The sequence below is a fragment of the Phaethon lepturus genome, unplaced genomic scaffold (assembly GCF_000687285.1).
Source record: "Phaethon lepturus isolate BGI_N335 unplaced genomic scaffold, ASM68728v1 scaffold7041, whole genome shotgun sequence".
Taxonomy (NCBI): Eukaryota; Metazoa; Chordata; class Aves; order Phaethontiformes; family Phaethontidae; genus Phaethon; species Phaethon lepturus.
In genome coordinates this window covers 17,173-34,779 of record NW_010516922.1, presented here as the reverse complement: position 1 = coordinate 34,779, position 17,607 = coordinate 17,173, and the positions used below count along the sequence as shown (strand labels likewise).

Sequence of the window (17,607 nt, the reverse complement as noted above, 5' to 3'; positions counted from 1 at the left end):
CTTATCCTACTCAGAGAACACTCCCGTGAATACTCCTAATTAACATGAAGTTCAGGATACTTCAATATTCTTTGTCTATTTTTCCACCTTCAGATTTTGACAGAAATGATGGTCTTGTGGATACTGTGGTGAGGAAAGTTGAAGCAGTCTGGATTATACTTCTTTCCATCACATTTTCACTGTGGCTATGTCTACATGACTTTTGATAAGTAGTACTTCGAGGCAGAATAATGGTGTTAGTTGCACACTGAAATAGCCAGCAGCTCAGAATTATGGTAATGTATTAATAAATAATCTGTCTCTTGGAAGAGCATATTATAGCCAAGGTTTTCTGCTGTATTCACCCTATTTATACAGGTTTTCACTTCCAGTTGTTCCAAAACTGTCTGGTTCTGAAAAGTTGTTGACACATCCATTCCTTTATTTAGGAGGCCAGTAATATTTCCTTAAACCACTAAAGTCTGGCTAATGGCATCACTGTCTGCACAGCCATTTGAGAGCTTCAGATGGAAATAAAGGCATAACTGGAAAGTATTTTGCCATTTGGAGCTTCTGGAGGAAAAAAAAAAGGGCAAAGAATTCTGTGTAAGACAGGAAGAAAATACTGCCTTTTGATGCTCACAGCCATGCTGGTCAACTTGAAAGGATTCATGTTCATTTTTACTGCATATCAATAAAAGTAGGCAGAGTTTATAAGCCTGAAAGGTAAATGGAACAAAAAGGACTTCAGAGACCCCAACCGCCCACAGACACTGGGACAACTCAGAGCCAGACGGACTACAGGATTTTGTTACTTCCTATTGGTTTTTGGATCACAACTAACTAATTTGACGTAAAAGATTTTAAAACACTAGGAGAGCAATGAAAATCAGACTCACTGTTCTAAAATAAGAAAAGCTAGAAAGATAATATAAGGAGAATGTTACTGTGAGTTACACAGAGCCTTACAGTTTCTAAGATTCCATCTGCCTTGTATTTTCCTATGGGAGTGAACTGCTGTCTTCCTGATGGCCTGAGGAGGATATTCACACAAAACCAAAGCTCATGTTAAAAGGAACAAAATGGCATTCAAGAGAAATCAACATGTAATATGAACTGAATGATGAGCCAAAGATTTTCTATTATTATTTTTAACCACTTTTTATATAAAGGACCTCTTGCATAATAAGTTCATCTTACATATTAAACAAACTCTCATCAGTGAAGCATATACTGTAGCTGTGCTGTGCTCTCTCAGTCTATTTAATATAAATTATAAGTTTCTCTATACAGAAAAAGGATAAATAAAGGTTTAATATGTTAATGACAGTTTTTATTAGAAAAGAGTATTAAAGCAATGACATTAAAACAAGCAGAAGAACATATGTACAATATCATCACAGGGGAAGCATTTTATAGATGTAAAATACGTAAAATGTAATTTGAAATGTCTTTGAATTTGCTGCTTCTACTTCCCATTTGAAGAAGGACTTCTGTGCTCAAGAGCTTTTCTGATATTTTTCAGCTACCTTAGTTGATCTAATAAAAAAATGACCTATTCTCACAAAACCTGGCTCACTTAAAACTATCATGTAGGATCCAGTACAGCCAAAGCTAGTGATCGAAAAGCTAGATGTCTCGTGTACAAGCAGCCTAATTGCATAGCATAAACGAAGTAACTAGTAGGCAGCTACAGCAAAGGGAAATTAATCCCAGCCATAATAGAATATCCTGCAATACAAAATTGTTGGAGTAAAATTCTGCATTTGGAAGAATAACTCTTCATAAGGGTTTTGGAGGAATCTTAGCCTCAATGAAATCCATACAACCTCTCACAGCAATTTCAAAGAATATGACTATTCTGTCCCAGCTACTGGGATAGCAGAAATGGCATTTTGCATGTCTCCCTAACTCATTTTCCACTGCATAAATACATCTTACAACACTTTCATTTTGTAAATTATGTACATATATGACAGACACAAGTATAGGAGCATTGTACAATAACTAAAACTGCTTCTCCTACTTACAGTGCCACAATTGCTTTTTCATTGCCTCCTGCACGCCACAATATGTCTGCAATAGCCATGGTGAGGCATTTGGTCCTGTGAACTTCTGAAGGTTGAAGACAACTGCAGTCCAGGAAATGCAAGAAACAGACAAGTACCAAAATGTGTACTGGGAAGCTTACTCATTAGAGGGCAAACTGCCCCAATTACAGTATACACAGATTCACAGCAGGTTTGTAGCTAAAAGAACAAAAGCATTTTTTTAGAGACTATCTAGGTACTGTAATGACTAATACTGAGGCTCCAGCAAGCTGCCTCATAAAATTATCATTTAGGTATCTCGGTTTCTTCTATAGTGAAGAAAGAGACAACTTGGATGACCAACTCAAAAAAATCCTGTGAGCTGAACAGGGAGCTAGTACTGTTATTAAGAACACATGCCAAGTATAAAGGTACAGTTGAATCCAACCTTTCTCTGAGGCTTAGGCAGCTGAATGAAATTCCATGAGAGCACTCACTGTGCACTCAGTGTGAAGAGTTCTCGGCATTGGACCAAACAGGTGCTAGGAGGATGTGGTGTTGCTATTCAGCACCTAAAGGGCTCTGAAGAAGGAGATGCAACTGAAGTCGCCAGTGGCATATGGGCTTTCTGGAACCATTCTTTGAGGTGAACCACCTCAAATCTCATTTTAGGCATTTAAGAAGGTCCCTTGGATCTTACTGAAGATAATTAGACCTAGTGAATAGAGCTGTAACTAGAACAACTTCCTCTTTAGATTGCTAGTAAAACAAACTGGGCACAGTGGGTAGGTGTCTTCTGAAGTCAAGAAAAACAGAAATTTGAGGGAAGTTAATTCACATAGGTCAAGTGCTAGCAGCCGTGTGTTGCATTTAGAGGATCTGGATGAGCTTATGTTGCTCATAATGATAGTTAGACTGCTGTTATGGGTACTTAAGCTAAGCAATTGTAAGCTTACTAGCCTATGTCTGTATGTTCTATAACAATACCCTTGCAATACAGGTGAATCTAAGAGATGAAATGTACAATCTCTACTTCTAGGAGATTAATACTAAAGACAGTGTCTGATTTATAAGGAACGATTAAAAAAAAACTATTATTATTATTATTAAGAGCAATGGACCAAAATCAAGAGAAGACTAAGTTAAGTTATGATAAACAACAGGAACAGACTATACACAGATCTATAATCATACCCTGAAAACTACTCTTCTAAAAGAAGTAGTGGATGCTCTTTCAGAATACGTATTTATACCTGGTTGCAAAAAAAACAGGTAAATGTACTTTAGGGAGCAATACTATATTGGCAAATAATGGACAAGAGAAGCTAATTAATCTTTGTATCTGTAACAAAACTGGTTTAATATTCTGTTAGAGTATTATTGTATACATTAAATATGATTTTTAGTTTATAAAGGCCTTCATATTTAATTTCTTTCTAAAGTTTTTATTTCTTAACTCTTGCCAACAAATGTACACCATTATGTTCTTACCTACTACTAAATTTTATCTTAAGTACAATCTGCAATAAGCACTATGCTTGCATTTTTTTAATAAGGTATGCCCCAAAGTGATGACCTAAAACGTTATGGTAACTGACCCACTATCGGTCTATGGAGTCCTTATTAAGGTCCTTATATGGAGTCTATTAAGGTCCTTAAATACCTTCACTGAGATGGTTGGCTTGGAACTTACACAATGATGTGCAAAACTACAGAATGTTTACAGTAATCTATTGATCCCAAACATGTAAGCAATGCTGTCAACACATTTCCTATAAACTGTGGTTTGTGAAGTCTTCTAATACCTCCTGTTATTCTAACTTCCATGATATGAATGGAGATATAGAGGACCAGGAGGCCAAAAGTCAAATAATGGAAAACTGGCAGATTTAAGAGTAAAACCCAACATCCATGAGCCTGAAGAAGTGGACAACAGATTCATGCCTCTGGGAACCACAGAATCTTGTGGCTTCAAGAACTACAGTCTTTGAAATTCAGATATTATCAGTCTTAGAGTGTTACCAGCATGGGAGATGGCATCAAAACCTGTTCCCAGCATTTGAGTAAAAGATCTAATAATTCAAAAGACTAAACAAAAAACACCAAATATCAAAAAATTAAACAGACTTTCAAGTTCAGTGTCGTCCTTGAATATAATGTTCATTTAGACAATGTTTCCCTCCTGAAGGATGTGAGATATGGGAAATAATTGGTGAGAGCTTTCAAGTAAAAAAAACATAATCACAACTTCCTATCTCTGCCTGTGTTCTAATACAGACACTCAGAAATTTATGGGAACAGCAATTAATTAATGTGTCTGAGAGATGCAGCAAAGTAAGGAGACATGATAATTATTTCTTGAACACTGAAGAAGCCTGAAGTCAAACACTTATTGTGAAGTGGCTAATAATTTGAAAATTCAGGTTAGAATTAGAAAGGAATATTACTCCTCTCATTTCAAGCTCTGAGACTTCCCTTTCTTTATGCCTGACTAAGAATTTCTGCCCATGGAAAAGACATCATGTGAAAAACATGTTTATCTCATGAATAAAACAGTCCATCTCCATCTTGCTATTCATTTTTAGGAGCCTGGAGACTTTTAGTATTTCTGTGCATAAACACAAAAATCTCACCTACTAACCTGAAATTCCTTGGAGACTTTCTGCATACTTCAGCAGCATTCTTCATATACATATATGTGTGAAAAAAAAATCTTTTAAAACCATGTGGATAATAGGAGGGGAAAAATAGGAGGCAAATATCACCAAGTAAAGAGGATAGGTTGTGGCTGGCATGAGCTGGGGCACTTACAGTTTAAACAGTCTGGCCTCAATCCACTTATTTGGGTGCCACATAATTTTATGACATTTGCGATCAATGAACCATTTTGAAAGAGGAAAAGGATAACATCTCTATTTTTACTAAGGATGACCTGAGACTCAAAGGGACCATGGAGCAGATGATCAAAGGTTGTCCTCCAGGCTGAAACAAATTCTTGGTTTTCACAACCAGAAATAATTCTTCAGTGAATTCTGTAGAGATTTCTGATCATAAAATCTATTTATGTACTGATTTTCTCGCATAGAACTTTCAGAGTTTTTTCTTTTATGTGGACAAGAGCCTCATTCTCCCTTGAAAAGTCTACTCTGATTATAATCTAAATTAGAATAATAAAGTTTTGCTAACCAATTTTTGCACTTTTAAAAAGTGTGCTCTGAACAGAAGGCTCTTGATATGAATTACAGACAGATGTGATGTACTGAAAGAACTGAAGAAAAAAACCTAAACTGCATCATGTTGTAGAATTAACTTGACATTACACTCTGCTCATGTATTATACCGCTGACCCTATCTCTTTATTAGTTCATGTTAATTGCCTTTAAGTGACTTTCAAGTGATAAATTCATAGCATCTTATTTATTTGGCCTTTGTCTTAGGGTCCGCAAGCAATCAGTGACAATAGTAACTAGCAACACCAATAGTAGTAGTAATGGTAAAACTTTCAGTATTGTATTTAGACTCTAAGCCTGGTCTTCAATATTTCTAACAGCTTATGACGTGTCTGATACCAGGACTGCCTACCCTCTAGTTCTGCTGGACTTGGGTACCTGTGTGGACCCCCTAGGGCTTGGTAATCCTTTGGTTAACTGCCACCTCCCATCCTGGGTGCTGAAGACAAATAATGATTTTCTACATTGTTTCTTTCCATTATTGATGAAAACAGCCCAAACAATGAATTTACACTAAGTGCCAAGTCAGACAAAACTAAGGAAAATCAACAGAGACCCTGTCACTTTCCTAAACGGTTCCAAGCAGAAAACTATTATTTAAGGCCAAGTTTTTATACATTATGAGCATTTTTACATTGTAAAGTAATGAAGTTCAGGAGAAACCTCAGCATGAAAACTTTTCTTCTGACTAAATTGGTGTCAGTGTATCATCAACAAAAAACACAAGGTGGTAAACCAGTAAAATACTGTTATCCCTATTCAACAAACTGTACCTATAAAGCACAGGAAAGCTTTGTGACATTTTTCTTTTGTAATGGACTTAATTTCTTACTGAAAACAAAAGGCAAATACAAGCCTGGTAATAAAGTAATTTTTTTAGACATTATCTTCCAGCATTTCACTGAGTAAGCTCTGTTCCTTCAGTAAAGTGACAAGTACGTTAATATTATAGCGGTCCAAGCAGTTTTCTGACACTAGCAATACTTAACCATATTCCTTTAAAGTAATTAGAAAATACACATGCAGAATTTTGATTCAAATTCTATTATGGAGTTTAACTGTGAAAGGTCAAACATAGTGTCAAGAAAAAGAAAAATTATAGCTATAACGTTAATTTTTCACCATCCCCGAGATTCGTTGTGTCTAAAATTGCATGAATTTCATGGTCTTTCCAACCTTGATTACATTTTCTTAAATCATATCTCCATGGGATCTGAAGGTTAAATAATCCTCACTGGCCTCACTTCAAGCTGTCGGATTTTTTAGAGGTTCTTGGGTTAATCACAAGCAAGTAATTGCACAAATAAAACAACAGCCTCTAAATTCCTACAGTTGAAAGGGAAGTAAATAAAGTAAATCATATGCTACTTTCTTTCTCTCACAGAGACAAAGAGAAGTTCAATAAGTTCAAACTCAAAAGGCTCCTGAGTGGCTGCAGCAGAGAAACAAATTTTTTACTTCTGTATGGAAAATATTTCTGATGTCAATTGCTGACTTACCGAGTGTCTTTATTCGTGTTACTGTCTGCAAAGATAAGCTGCTGTAGGACACAAGCTTGAACTGCAGCCAGTACTCCACATGGGCCACCCTGAGGAGAATAATGGGACACTCCATGAGCAAAACAATTTTCACTGTTTGATGTTGGTGAAAACTTTTGCAAGCCATGTGCTTCCATTCAAGCTTAAGCCATTCTTTCACCTCTCTCTTTCCATCCATGACTTTGTAGTGCTCTCTGTTGCTCTGGGTTTTTTTGCAAGCCAGTGAAAATAAGCGTTACTAACTGGTATTGTGTTTCCCACCTATTTTTCCTGAAAATGCCTAGACATCTGTAAATATCAACGGAAAGTTTTCTTAAAATCATGCAAAGAAATGAAAGATCTCCTGACTTCTACTGAGCCACAGTCTGCCTTAACTTCTAGGAAGAAATCCAATCTGACTTCTTCCCAAGTGTGAAAGTAAGCCTTGCTCTTTTACCTCCTATAAGCACCATGCCTCCCCTCAAGTTCCCACTTACATCATTAAACAAAGATTTCAGTTTTAGTATACCCCTCTGCACCAGGCAGCTATCTCACTGGGGAAGAGAAAGAAAATGAAGAAAGTTTGAACCTTTCAAATGATTAATGTTGGGGAAAAATCACAATAACAAAAAATACCATATTAACTTCAAATTTTACAGAAAATATATTTATAGCTGTTTTGAAAGACTGTGGGATAGGGTAGCAATGTATTTCCTTCTCCTTGCTTATTCCCTGCCATCTAGCCGACCTGACCCCATTGCATGACCAAGACCTCTTCCTGTGGGTTAACTATATGGCAGAGACAGCTGTGCCAGTCATCCTGAGATGCAAATGGTATGCCCTCTTCTTGCCTAGAAAACTTCATCCAGCGTCACTCTTCTTCCTTTATCACTCAGTTCTCACCCAGATGCCTCATATCATATTATGTACTCTAGTAGTTTACCGAGGAGACAGAGAAAAGCCATCATTTGTCTGGAACATCTATGCGTGAATGGAGCAGGCTATGCAGGACATAAGACCAACATCACAGATACCACAATACCACACATCACATTGGTAGTACTGGGAATTACTGCAGCTTAACATTCAGCATATTAAATCACACAGACGCTGTCCCATGTGTCCGTCACCACATGCTGCCATTCTCAGAAACGGGTTTATTCTTAACATGAGGAAGTTCATTTCTTTAATACAGGTCCTCCCTAAACCAACATCTCATATAGGCTGACATATCAGTGCTAGCTTTGTCTACTGAAGTAGAATAGGAAAAACAATGAGGGTAAAAAAGTATGGACCACCCAGTAGGTTTTCTGGAGAGTCTGTGTTCTGATTTCAACTCATGCCAAAGTCTATGCTGTTGTTACCCTCCATAGCACGAGATTAACCTGTCTGATATGATGTGATACCTGTCTGATAGCATGACTGTTGTCATATGCTACAGCTGCACCCCTGATTTTCCCTGTAGATAATGACCAGGCTGTGATGAATCAGTTTGGGATCTGTCAAACCCCTCTCAAAAACCTGGATGAGAATGAAAAGCACAGCCAGCACTATTTTCAAACAGCAATGTGATCAAAGTAGTAAGTGTAATTCTCAGGTTGTCCTAAGTACAGCATTAAGCCTGGAATGGGACCTGCAGGTACATGCAGTATGCACAGTATGCAACCTAGAAAATCAAGGTCCTGTAATCAGAAAATAGCTGATATATTGATACTTTCCATTTTCTCATTTATATTGCACCCACACTACCACTCTATAATTACTTACATAACTAATGAGTGAATCGTCTGAAATATATTAAGTAAAAAAGCAAGGTTTATTTCAGTCCACCAGGGAAAGCATCCCAGTCAAAAAAATTATAGGAACTATTCTAAATATCTTCTTATAGCACCACAGAAATTTAATGTAGGAGAGAATCAAACAATTGTTCAGCTGAAAAGAATTTTGGAAGCGAGGATGATTATATTAACTCTCTGAAATAAAACACATCTAAGTGAAACACTCTGGTTTACCATTCCTGTTGTGGATTTTACAGTAGGAAATTTAATGGCCAGTGAGTTGCTAGAAGTGATGAGACATCCTTTCTCTAGCAGCAGGGTCTGGAAACACCAAAGTAACATTTACTGTGGACCAGTGAACATTACTGCCATGGTTCCTTTTGGAGTTTAAATTAACATTTAATATCTTTTTTCCACCAGGTTTTATTTAAACATAAGCAACTTTCTTATGAGATCATCAACCTAATGGAATATTTAACTAGACAAGGTAAGTTAATTAAACATCTTAAGGACATGTTTATTAGCCACTGTCTTTGCCTCAAAGCCTTTCTTCCTCTCATTTCTCTATAGTACATAATGGTCTACTTCTTTCAGGCCAGATAAAGATTTTCTGCATGAGTACAGAAGCCTGATGAGTGTTTTGTAAAAAGGAGTCTTACTCCTCCTCTAGTCTTTACTGAAGTCCTCAGATCCTTGCTTTTAGGAGAAGAGACCTAGTGCACGGGTATCACAGAAGCATAGGTACAGAGTCACGGGGCAAAGACAAAAGCATTACACTGCAATTGAGGAGGATGCATTTTTACAACAGACCTGTTTGATTTTGGAGACAGCTATGCATCCTGTGCCCTGTGTGTGGTCCCTGGTCTGAGTGCCTGGTCATCGGCCACCTGAGAAACGAGGCTGACCAACTGCACCCGGCATACAGAGCAGAAGGACAGTCTGAAGCACTGCAGTCTCAGTCTGTAAGAGTCAGGGGCCCAGGCAAGATTGACAAAATAGACACCGGATAAGTGAGTCTCCCACTGAATGACCTAGACCAGAGAGACCTTTTTTAGCAGCAAAAATTTCTACGGATTAGGTACATGTTTTCCAGGGTGGCCCTAGTCATGGCATGGTAGTTTCACCAGCTCTGGTCACCACAGGGACATGCTGGGGATTTTAGAAAGGGTCACTTGGTAGCTGATGCTAGAAACTGATGAAAACCTTGTTTTAGGGAGTAGCTGGCATCTTGTGGCTGCAGTCCAGAATTACAGAAACATGGCTGCAAAAAAAGGGGGTCCCAGCTGTTCCCATGTCCCAGTCCCAGTGACATAGCAGGGGTTTTTGTTCCCTTTTATTTTAGGAATGAGCCTCATCATGCCCCATATCTTTAAGAGGCAAAAATCTCCTTGTGACTTCCCTGGCACTGCAGGCACTTTGTGCTATGTCCTCCCATTTCGAGACAGATCAAGCTCCATCTTAAACTTATTAAACTCTTCCCCTACAATTCCTTTTCCTCTTGAACTCCACCCTTGATTTATGCCCTTTTATTATTTTACCACCACTAGCTTTCAGCTGAAGTGGCTTGTCTTCCTCCCTACGAATAACTCCCCATCACACACACGCATACGCACACTTTCTGTAGCTACTTTAAGTTCCCCTCAGAAATATTCCATCCTTCTCGAGTCTCCCAACAAGACTTGACAAGGTGACATCATCCAGAGGTAACCAGAGAAGTTAAAGAAAAAGTCTTTAGGAGACTTTTTTTTTTTACTGCTGAAACACACAGCCTTTTTCAGGTCAGTGTAAAAAGCAAAGATCACTTTAAGGAAGTCTTTTACAGTACCTTTTTCTGCACAATGCCGTATTTTAACTGTGGTATGTTATTAAATGTAAAGCTCTGTATTTTCCATTCTTCACTGAAGCAAGAAAGACTAGAGCCAAACAAAAGATTTTTTAATTCCTATTAAAAAAAGAAAGAAAAAAGTTCTCATTTTAAAACCAAATCCAAAACACAGGTATGTTTTCTTGCAGTAATTTGTAGAAAAGAAAGGAGGAGTGTGGAAGGGTAATGACTAACTCATAACTATAACCACCCTTTTCTGCTTTATACATACTGTAAATAGCAACGCTCAGATGAAAAGGAGCAATTTTTTCCTTTTCCTGCAATGTTCCTTCAACTCATAAAGCTGTGTGCTGCTCAGCATAGGAAACTGTTTATGCAGATCGTCTGGGGCACAGTTTCCCACGAAAGCATTACAGAATACTGCCTTAAATTTAACACCTAGAAGATCAACGCCTACTAATGGTTACATTAGGGAGAAAAGAACCCTGAGGGACACAGTATGGAGAAAAGGCAGCCTGTTTCACCTGTCAAAGTTGCTGGTATGAGATAAATGTTACTCGGATGTTTGACTGCTTTATGTCAGATGGTATATCAGCATATGGGAAATTCAGATCCTGGCCCTGAACAACTGGAGACCACTTGCTATTCAGAGATAGCTACACTGAAGAAATTTCATTCATGCTAAAGTAAAGCTGAGTAAATAAGAACAAACTGCTCAGTGTTTGTGTAGTTACTTGGAACTCTTTGATATCTACATGAAATTGGAAGACACCCTCATTATCTTGTCTCTGGGGTTTTTTTTTCCCTCTGTCTGAATAGGAAGGAAAATATTGGAAGTATTTAATGGTTCCATCTCTGCTCTAAATAAGAAAGATAAGCAAGGGAGAAACAGTGATAGGGGAATAATAAATTTGTTCTAAACCACTGTCAATTTAAAGGTCTGGAGTATAAGCACATGAATAACTGACCAGAGGTATTAATGTCATAATACAAGCTTCATTAGTTACAGCTGTTATCTGTGCTTCAAGTGGGCTGATGCATTCCCGCATGCTCTTCTGTATTTTTCTGAATTTTAGACAGGCATCCCTACATTACTTTTTCACCTGGATACCAAATAAGGAATATACTCAGGAATGGATACAGCACAAATTAAGTCGCACACAAACACGCAACCCATTGCAGCTTTGGCTAATGTAACTGAAATAACATCCTCACACATCTATTTGTAGTTACCACCATAGTTAGTCTTACTTTTGCCAGAGAAACATCAATTGCTTTTGATACTACTTGAAGCATGTACAGTGTTGAAAGATCCAGGTTCTTACTAACTTCTCTGGTTGCTTCTTCATCCTCAACATCAACTGAAAGAAAAGAAAAAAAAGATGATATGTTTTGGATGAAAAAAATTGCTTCCCCCAGCAAGCTCAGTGCCAGGTGGTCATCAATATGACAACACTTTCCTGTCATCTGTCTTTATAAAAAAGAAAATACAGTTTTAGCCAGCAAGGACAGATAAAAAATACGTGAGCGAGCCAGTTTGATTACTTCCTAATCTTCTTTACACAGTCTTGGCCAAGAAGCTAGTAGTAAATGCAATTACTCTGAATCAGCTAAGAGTTACAAAAGAAGCGACTCATACATATTTGGTTACAGGTGCTCTGAAGAATATGATGGCAAAAGCCAAACTGAAGCTTGACATAACTTACCTAATTCTAGGACATCTTTCATCTGGTCTTCTCTATAGCAAGTGGATGTTGGAGACTTCCTACAATAAAATTAATCAAAGAATGAATGACAAAATGTTCACTTTTAATGGGAAAAGCTGTCCACGCAAAGGTATCGTTTTTTACCTCTGTATATACATACGTGTGTGTATGTATATGTACAAAGGGGGGTGTCTGTATGGGAGGGGGAGAGAGAGAGAGAGAGGGAGGATAAAAGACGCAAATAGACAAAAAACATATTCAGTGGCTTTCACCTTTAGCTTTTAAAATGTTCTATACAAAGGTGCTCAGTCTCAGTAACATTCCTGTATAAAGAAATAAATAGTGTTAGAGCAAAACCTTTTTCAATGGAAGAAAGCTGAGCTGCAGGAGTTCATCAGGAAAAGCCACCAGCACAGAGCAATACATTGTGATTGATTTCAATCCTGTTCCAACATTCACTTTCATTTAATTTGTGTGATTTCAGTCTATGTCAGGTCCTGCAAGCTCAAATACAAGGACAGATTTTATACTGCCCTGAATTTCAAGTGAGGATATTCACATCTGTGTGACTGCCTCTGAGTTCAAAGGATCAGGACATCAAATAATGGCGATCAGGATGAGATTCAAGTTAGTCATTAAACTACTTGAAATATGCAAATAGGTGGGGAAAGGTATTAGACCGACTTCCTTTACCAGGGTAATTTTTTAATCCACTAATAGGTAGCAGTTGTCCAAACGCCCTTGTGATTTAATTGTATATTACATAAATAGTAGGTAAAAAACTCTGTCCTGGTTTCAGCCAGGATGAAGCTGGTTTTCTTCGCAGAGGCTGGTGCGGGACTGTGTTTTGGATTTGGGATGAGAAGCTGTTGATAGTGTGCTGATGTTTTGGGTCGCTCCTGAGCAGCCAAGGACAGTCCAGCTTCTTGTGCTGGCCTTCCAGCGAGTAGGCTGGGGGTGCACGGGGAGCTGGGAGGGGACACAGCCGGGACAGCTGACCCAGACTGGCCAAAGAGATATTCCCTACCATACGACGTCATGCCCAGTACATAAACTGGAGTTGGCCGGGGGGCGGAAATCGCTGCTCGGGGACGGGCTGTCGATCACGGGGTGGTGAGCAATTGCTGTATTGGGCATCACTTGTTCTTGTACATTCCTTTGTTGGTATTATCATTGTTGTTCCCTTCTTTCTTTCTGTCCTATTAAACCGTGTTTATCTCAACCCACGAGGTTTTTTTTTCCCAATTCTCTTCCCCGTCCCACTGTGGGAGGGGGAGTGAGTGAGCGGCTGCGTGGTGCTCAGTTGCCGGCTGGGGCTAAACCACGACAAACTCATATAAACAACTACTAAAAGGACTAAGCATTTAAACTTGGATATGAAGTCAGAACTTAAGTAGAATGTTAAATTTTTGGAAATGAGATGGGTTTATTCTTCCTATTGAATTCGTACCAAAATGAATTCAGAACCAAGGAAAAGTTTCAACTAACAACTGTAAAAAGATGGTCTTTTTTTTTTTTTCAAAAGAGCAATACTGCATCATTGGCCTTTGCTTTGGAAAAAAGGTATTACCCTGACAGTCCTTGCAAAAATAGTATGGAATAATTTCCTCAGCAACATTCTTTGTATGCATGACATTATTATAGCAACAACTGCTGTCATATCACATACTTTCCATTAACTTAATTTCCTTTTTCAGTGTGTGAAAGATGAATAAAACCAGAACAAAGACATATCACACTGAGGACTTTTCCAGTTTGAAAGATTTTGGCACCTTTCTCACTGATAGTGTTTGATACTACAAGAAAAGAAACACTTTTCTCTTTCTCTGTAAACAAGTTAAAGGATTTATGCAATGAAATGTGGATGGCCACAATTCAGAAAACATAGAATGGAAATGAATCACCCAAGTTTCCACGTTCCATGTTCACCTGGAAACATCCCAAGTCAGGCTGGACGGGGCTCTGAGCAACCTGATCTAGTTGAAGATGTCCCTGCTCACTGCAGAGGGGTTGGACTAGATGGCCTTTAGGTAGGTAAACCAACCCAAACTATGCTATGATTCTATGATTCTATATTACAAGGGACTTGAGGTAAAAATAAATACTATGCCCAGCAGGTCAGTATGAATAGGAGGACTGAGAGCAAATTTGTATAGTGGCATAAGTAGTATTGAGCTCTCACTGAATATAACAGTACTTTTATTGTGATACAGAGTTTAATTTAGCTAACTGTAGTATATTTTAAAACACAATTCAGACCACCCCTTGCTTTTCGCTAATATGGAATTTCATCTGAGATGTCTTTCTGCGAGCTACTCACTAGTATTTTCATCTGTCCTGGGCAGGGAAAGGTTCTCAATGACACTAAATTTGCCAATAAAATGTTTTTCAGCCAAGTACTCATGTCACCCAACCGCACTTAGATGTAACGAAAATCCACATTTTTGTTTTTTCTGAGATTGCACAATGTTGTCTCTTGTTTCCTACAGAATAATGTATTTCTTCCCAGGTCAACCCATTTCAATCTAGTTTTGCAAAAACACAGCTGCTAAGAGTTGAAAATGCAGCACTACAGGTTGCAGCATCCTATCCGGCCTCACCTGCTGCTTCAGAAGGGCTTGGGTCTCCTACAGGTACTGTATGATAACTCCCAGCTTCATTACATGTCTTGGATATCACAGAGTCTCAAATAGCACTATATGCCTATGTTTAAGTACATAGATCACTCCCTACATCAAATTAGCACCCTTGATTCATTGTTGTCCCAAACATTTCTCCTCAGTACTGTTTCATCTGAAAAGATCTATAAATGAAAATAAAGTCAGCTATGGTACAATTCATATATAGTTCACCTGGCACCAGTTTTTGTAACATTACTGGTTTCTGGAAAGTCTAAAAGACTTTGGTTCTACACCCATTCCAGGAAGAACCAAGCCCGGTATGCAAAGTGCTTTGAGTTCTCAAGGCACAAGGAAATTCCTATCAAGCTGAGGAAAGTGCTGACATCAAAGATTGATGCAGGGTGTTCTCTGGTTAAGTGGGGTATTTTTGCAGGTGTAAGTTCCCTCCTTAAGGGGAACTTGCGTTTCTCAGAACACTGTCAGGACATTTATTGCAATTTCCATTTCAGCAGATGATTACTGTTCCAGGAAAATTCATTGTACACGCAAAACCATACAGTTAGAATACTTAGGAAGGGGGAAGTCATCTATCATGGCAGAAAAATGGGACAGGAAGAAAATATGTTTCATTATAAACAAACTATACAGTACTTTCCCTAAATATTTGAACATTCCTATCTGATCTTCATGCATTGCAGAAAACTGAATTTACGCAGAATAGCTGAAGTCAGAGAGAAAGCACTTCTCAGCACAATAATGCATGTACATTCCACTGTTTCCTATTTATACTACCATACACAAGAGGTCAAATAAACAAAGGGTCTTAAAAATTAAACACAGATCAGCAGTGGCTTTAAGGGGACTGTGTTGGTAAAACTTACTTTCACTGCCTGATTACCACAGTTTTTCTACTGGACTTTTCTGCATAATGATTTAGTGTCAGAAGGATGCCTAGAAGTCACAATGAAGTCCTACCATCTTGTGCTGTTATGCCATATACAGACATATACGGCATTCTTGATACACTGAGTAAGATCTGGAAAGTAGGTAAGAAAAAAATTAGACTCTGTTACTATTTTACTATTGCAAAAGAGTAAACAAGGCCATTATATGTGATGCACCTTGCCACTGCTTTGGGGCAAAGTTATAAAAATGGAATTATTAAAAGCTGTTGTAAAGATGCAAAGGAAATTATCATAATCAATACCAGGAAATATATTTATATGGGAAAAAGACCTTGTCAAGAAGATTTAATATAAATTCTGCCATGCTTGTAAGTCTGGTTGACAAAGGTAACAGAACTCATACACTTAGTTTCTCCAAACTTCCTTTTTAGTTAAGCACTGCATCTGATTTGATTGGGCTGTTTGCATTATGAAAAATTAATTCATAAACAGATGGCTCACTACAAATATAAAAAAAAGTAAATGAAAAAAATTGTCATTGAAAGGGTCATTTTAAATCAACTCACACACGAATCTGCTTTTGTCGTGCTGATTTTTAATGATTGTATGACAATTCAGGAGAAAACAGCATCTTTGCTGGGAAGGTTTGCATATGAAAAAAATATGATTATAATCAGAAGTTGAGCTACAAGATGGTTTGAACTGCGTGATGAGTTGGGCTCACCCGAACAGAATGCTCCGTCATAGGTAATGAATGAATATTTATCTCCAGCTATAAAACCAGACCTACTATAATAAAAGTTTAGCTCCTTTAGTCATACTGTACTTTATCAAAGATTTTTCAGTGCAACACCCCAACATCTGGGATTTTCAAAGAGCACAGTACCACTCGTGTGAACTGACCATTACATTCAGCAACTCGGAACAGTTGTCAGCAAAATAAACAAGTATCAGTAAAATAAAACAGCTAAAATTCCATTAAAGATGCTTACAAGAGACCAGTTAAGAGACACTACGTAAAGCATTGAGAAGGGTTCCCAGACTTCAACACTCAATCAGTTCACATCAGTGGAGGTGAATACAACCCTCCATTCTCTTTGTCATATATAAAGTACCCACTCTCTCTGGTTTTGGCCTTCAACTTTCAGGCCATTTATTTTTAAGGATGTGGAGTTTTTGTGGCCTTACGTGTCCTGTCAGAAACCTCAGATTTTTAACAGTCCAAACCACTGTAACCTGACAGGTTGGACAGGGCTCTGAGCAACCTGATCTAGCTGAAGATGTCCCTGCTCATTGCAGGGGAGTTGGACTAGATGACCTTTAAAGATCCTTTCCAACACTAACTATTCTATTATTATATTTTATGATTCTATGACAGATTTTAGCAAAATTAATTATCTTTCTGAACGCTAATATCAAATGTCAAATTGGAAGAAGACAAGAGCTTACATGAGGAGTGGGCTAATTTTCTTATTTTATTATGAAAAAAGGTGAACACAGGTAACAGCCTATTGGTGAGCACACGGAGCGCAGAGAGCGTTTTTTCCTCCTGTTAATCTTAGGCAACATAACACATAGGGGGACAAAAATTCCTCGTGCTACCTGCAAACGACTAATTGTTTTTAAGGTGCAGGTAATTCCTTATGCTTCTTCCTACTGTGCTCCCCCAGACGCCTGTATGTTGACACAGTGAAAGGAAACGTTGTGAAGCTCCAGCAGAAAAATAGGATGTATAGTGTCCTTGCTTTACATTTGAGAAGATCTAGAGTCCCTCTATGTTTGCATGAATAAGGCAAATCCTCCACTGACTGAATGCATTTTAGGTAATGGGCTGGACCTTTCCAGTTTTACATCCTTTCCAAAAATAAAGACATGATACAGAAGCCATTTGTGATTTCCAGTAATTGCTAAGTGCTTCTTCCTATGGAGAGCTGGAAAAATACTAAAAGGGCAAATGGCAGCACACACAGATGTTATGTCGAAGGCTCTGATGCCATAAATCCATTGGCACAAAAC

At 38.1% G+C, this 17,607-nt stretch overlaps 1 protein-coding gene across 1 annotated transcript in view; it reads right to left on the bottom strand.

Annotated features, from left to right (window-relative positions):
• FAM188B (family with sequence similarity 188, member B) overlaps positions 1 to 17,607 on the bottom strand; it is a gene marked incomplete at its 5' end in the record, with an annotated part of 78,670 nt that overhangs the window by 45,909 nt on the left and 15,154 nt on the right. The window contains 6 exons of the mRNA XM_010296214.1: positions 949 to 1,012; positions 2,010 to 2,111; positions 6,739 to 6,827; positions 10,360 to 10,476; positions 11,611 to 11,720; positions 12,066 to 12,124. Coding sequence (XP_010294516.1) covers positions 949 to 1,012; positions 2,010 to 2,111; positions 6,739 to 6,827; positions 10,360 to 10,476; positions 11,611 to 11,720; positions 12,066 to 12,124 — 541 coding nt within the window. The remainder of the gene's footprint in view (positions 1 to 948; positions 1,013 to 2,009; positions 2,112 to 6,738; positions 6,828 to 10,359; positions 10,477 to 11,610; positions 11,721 to 12,065; positions 12,125 to 17,607) is intronic.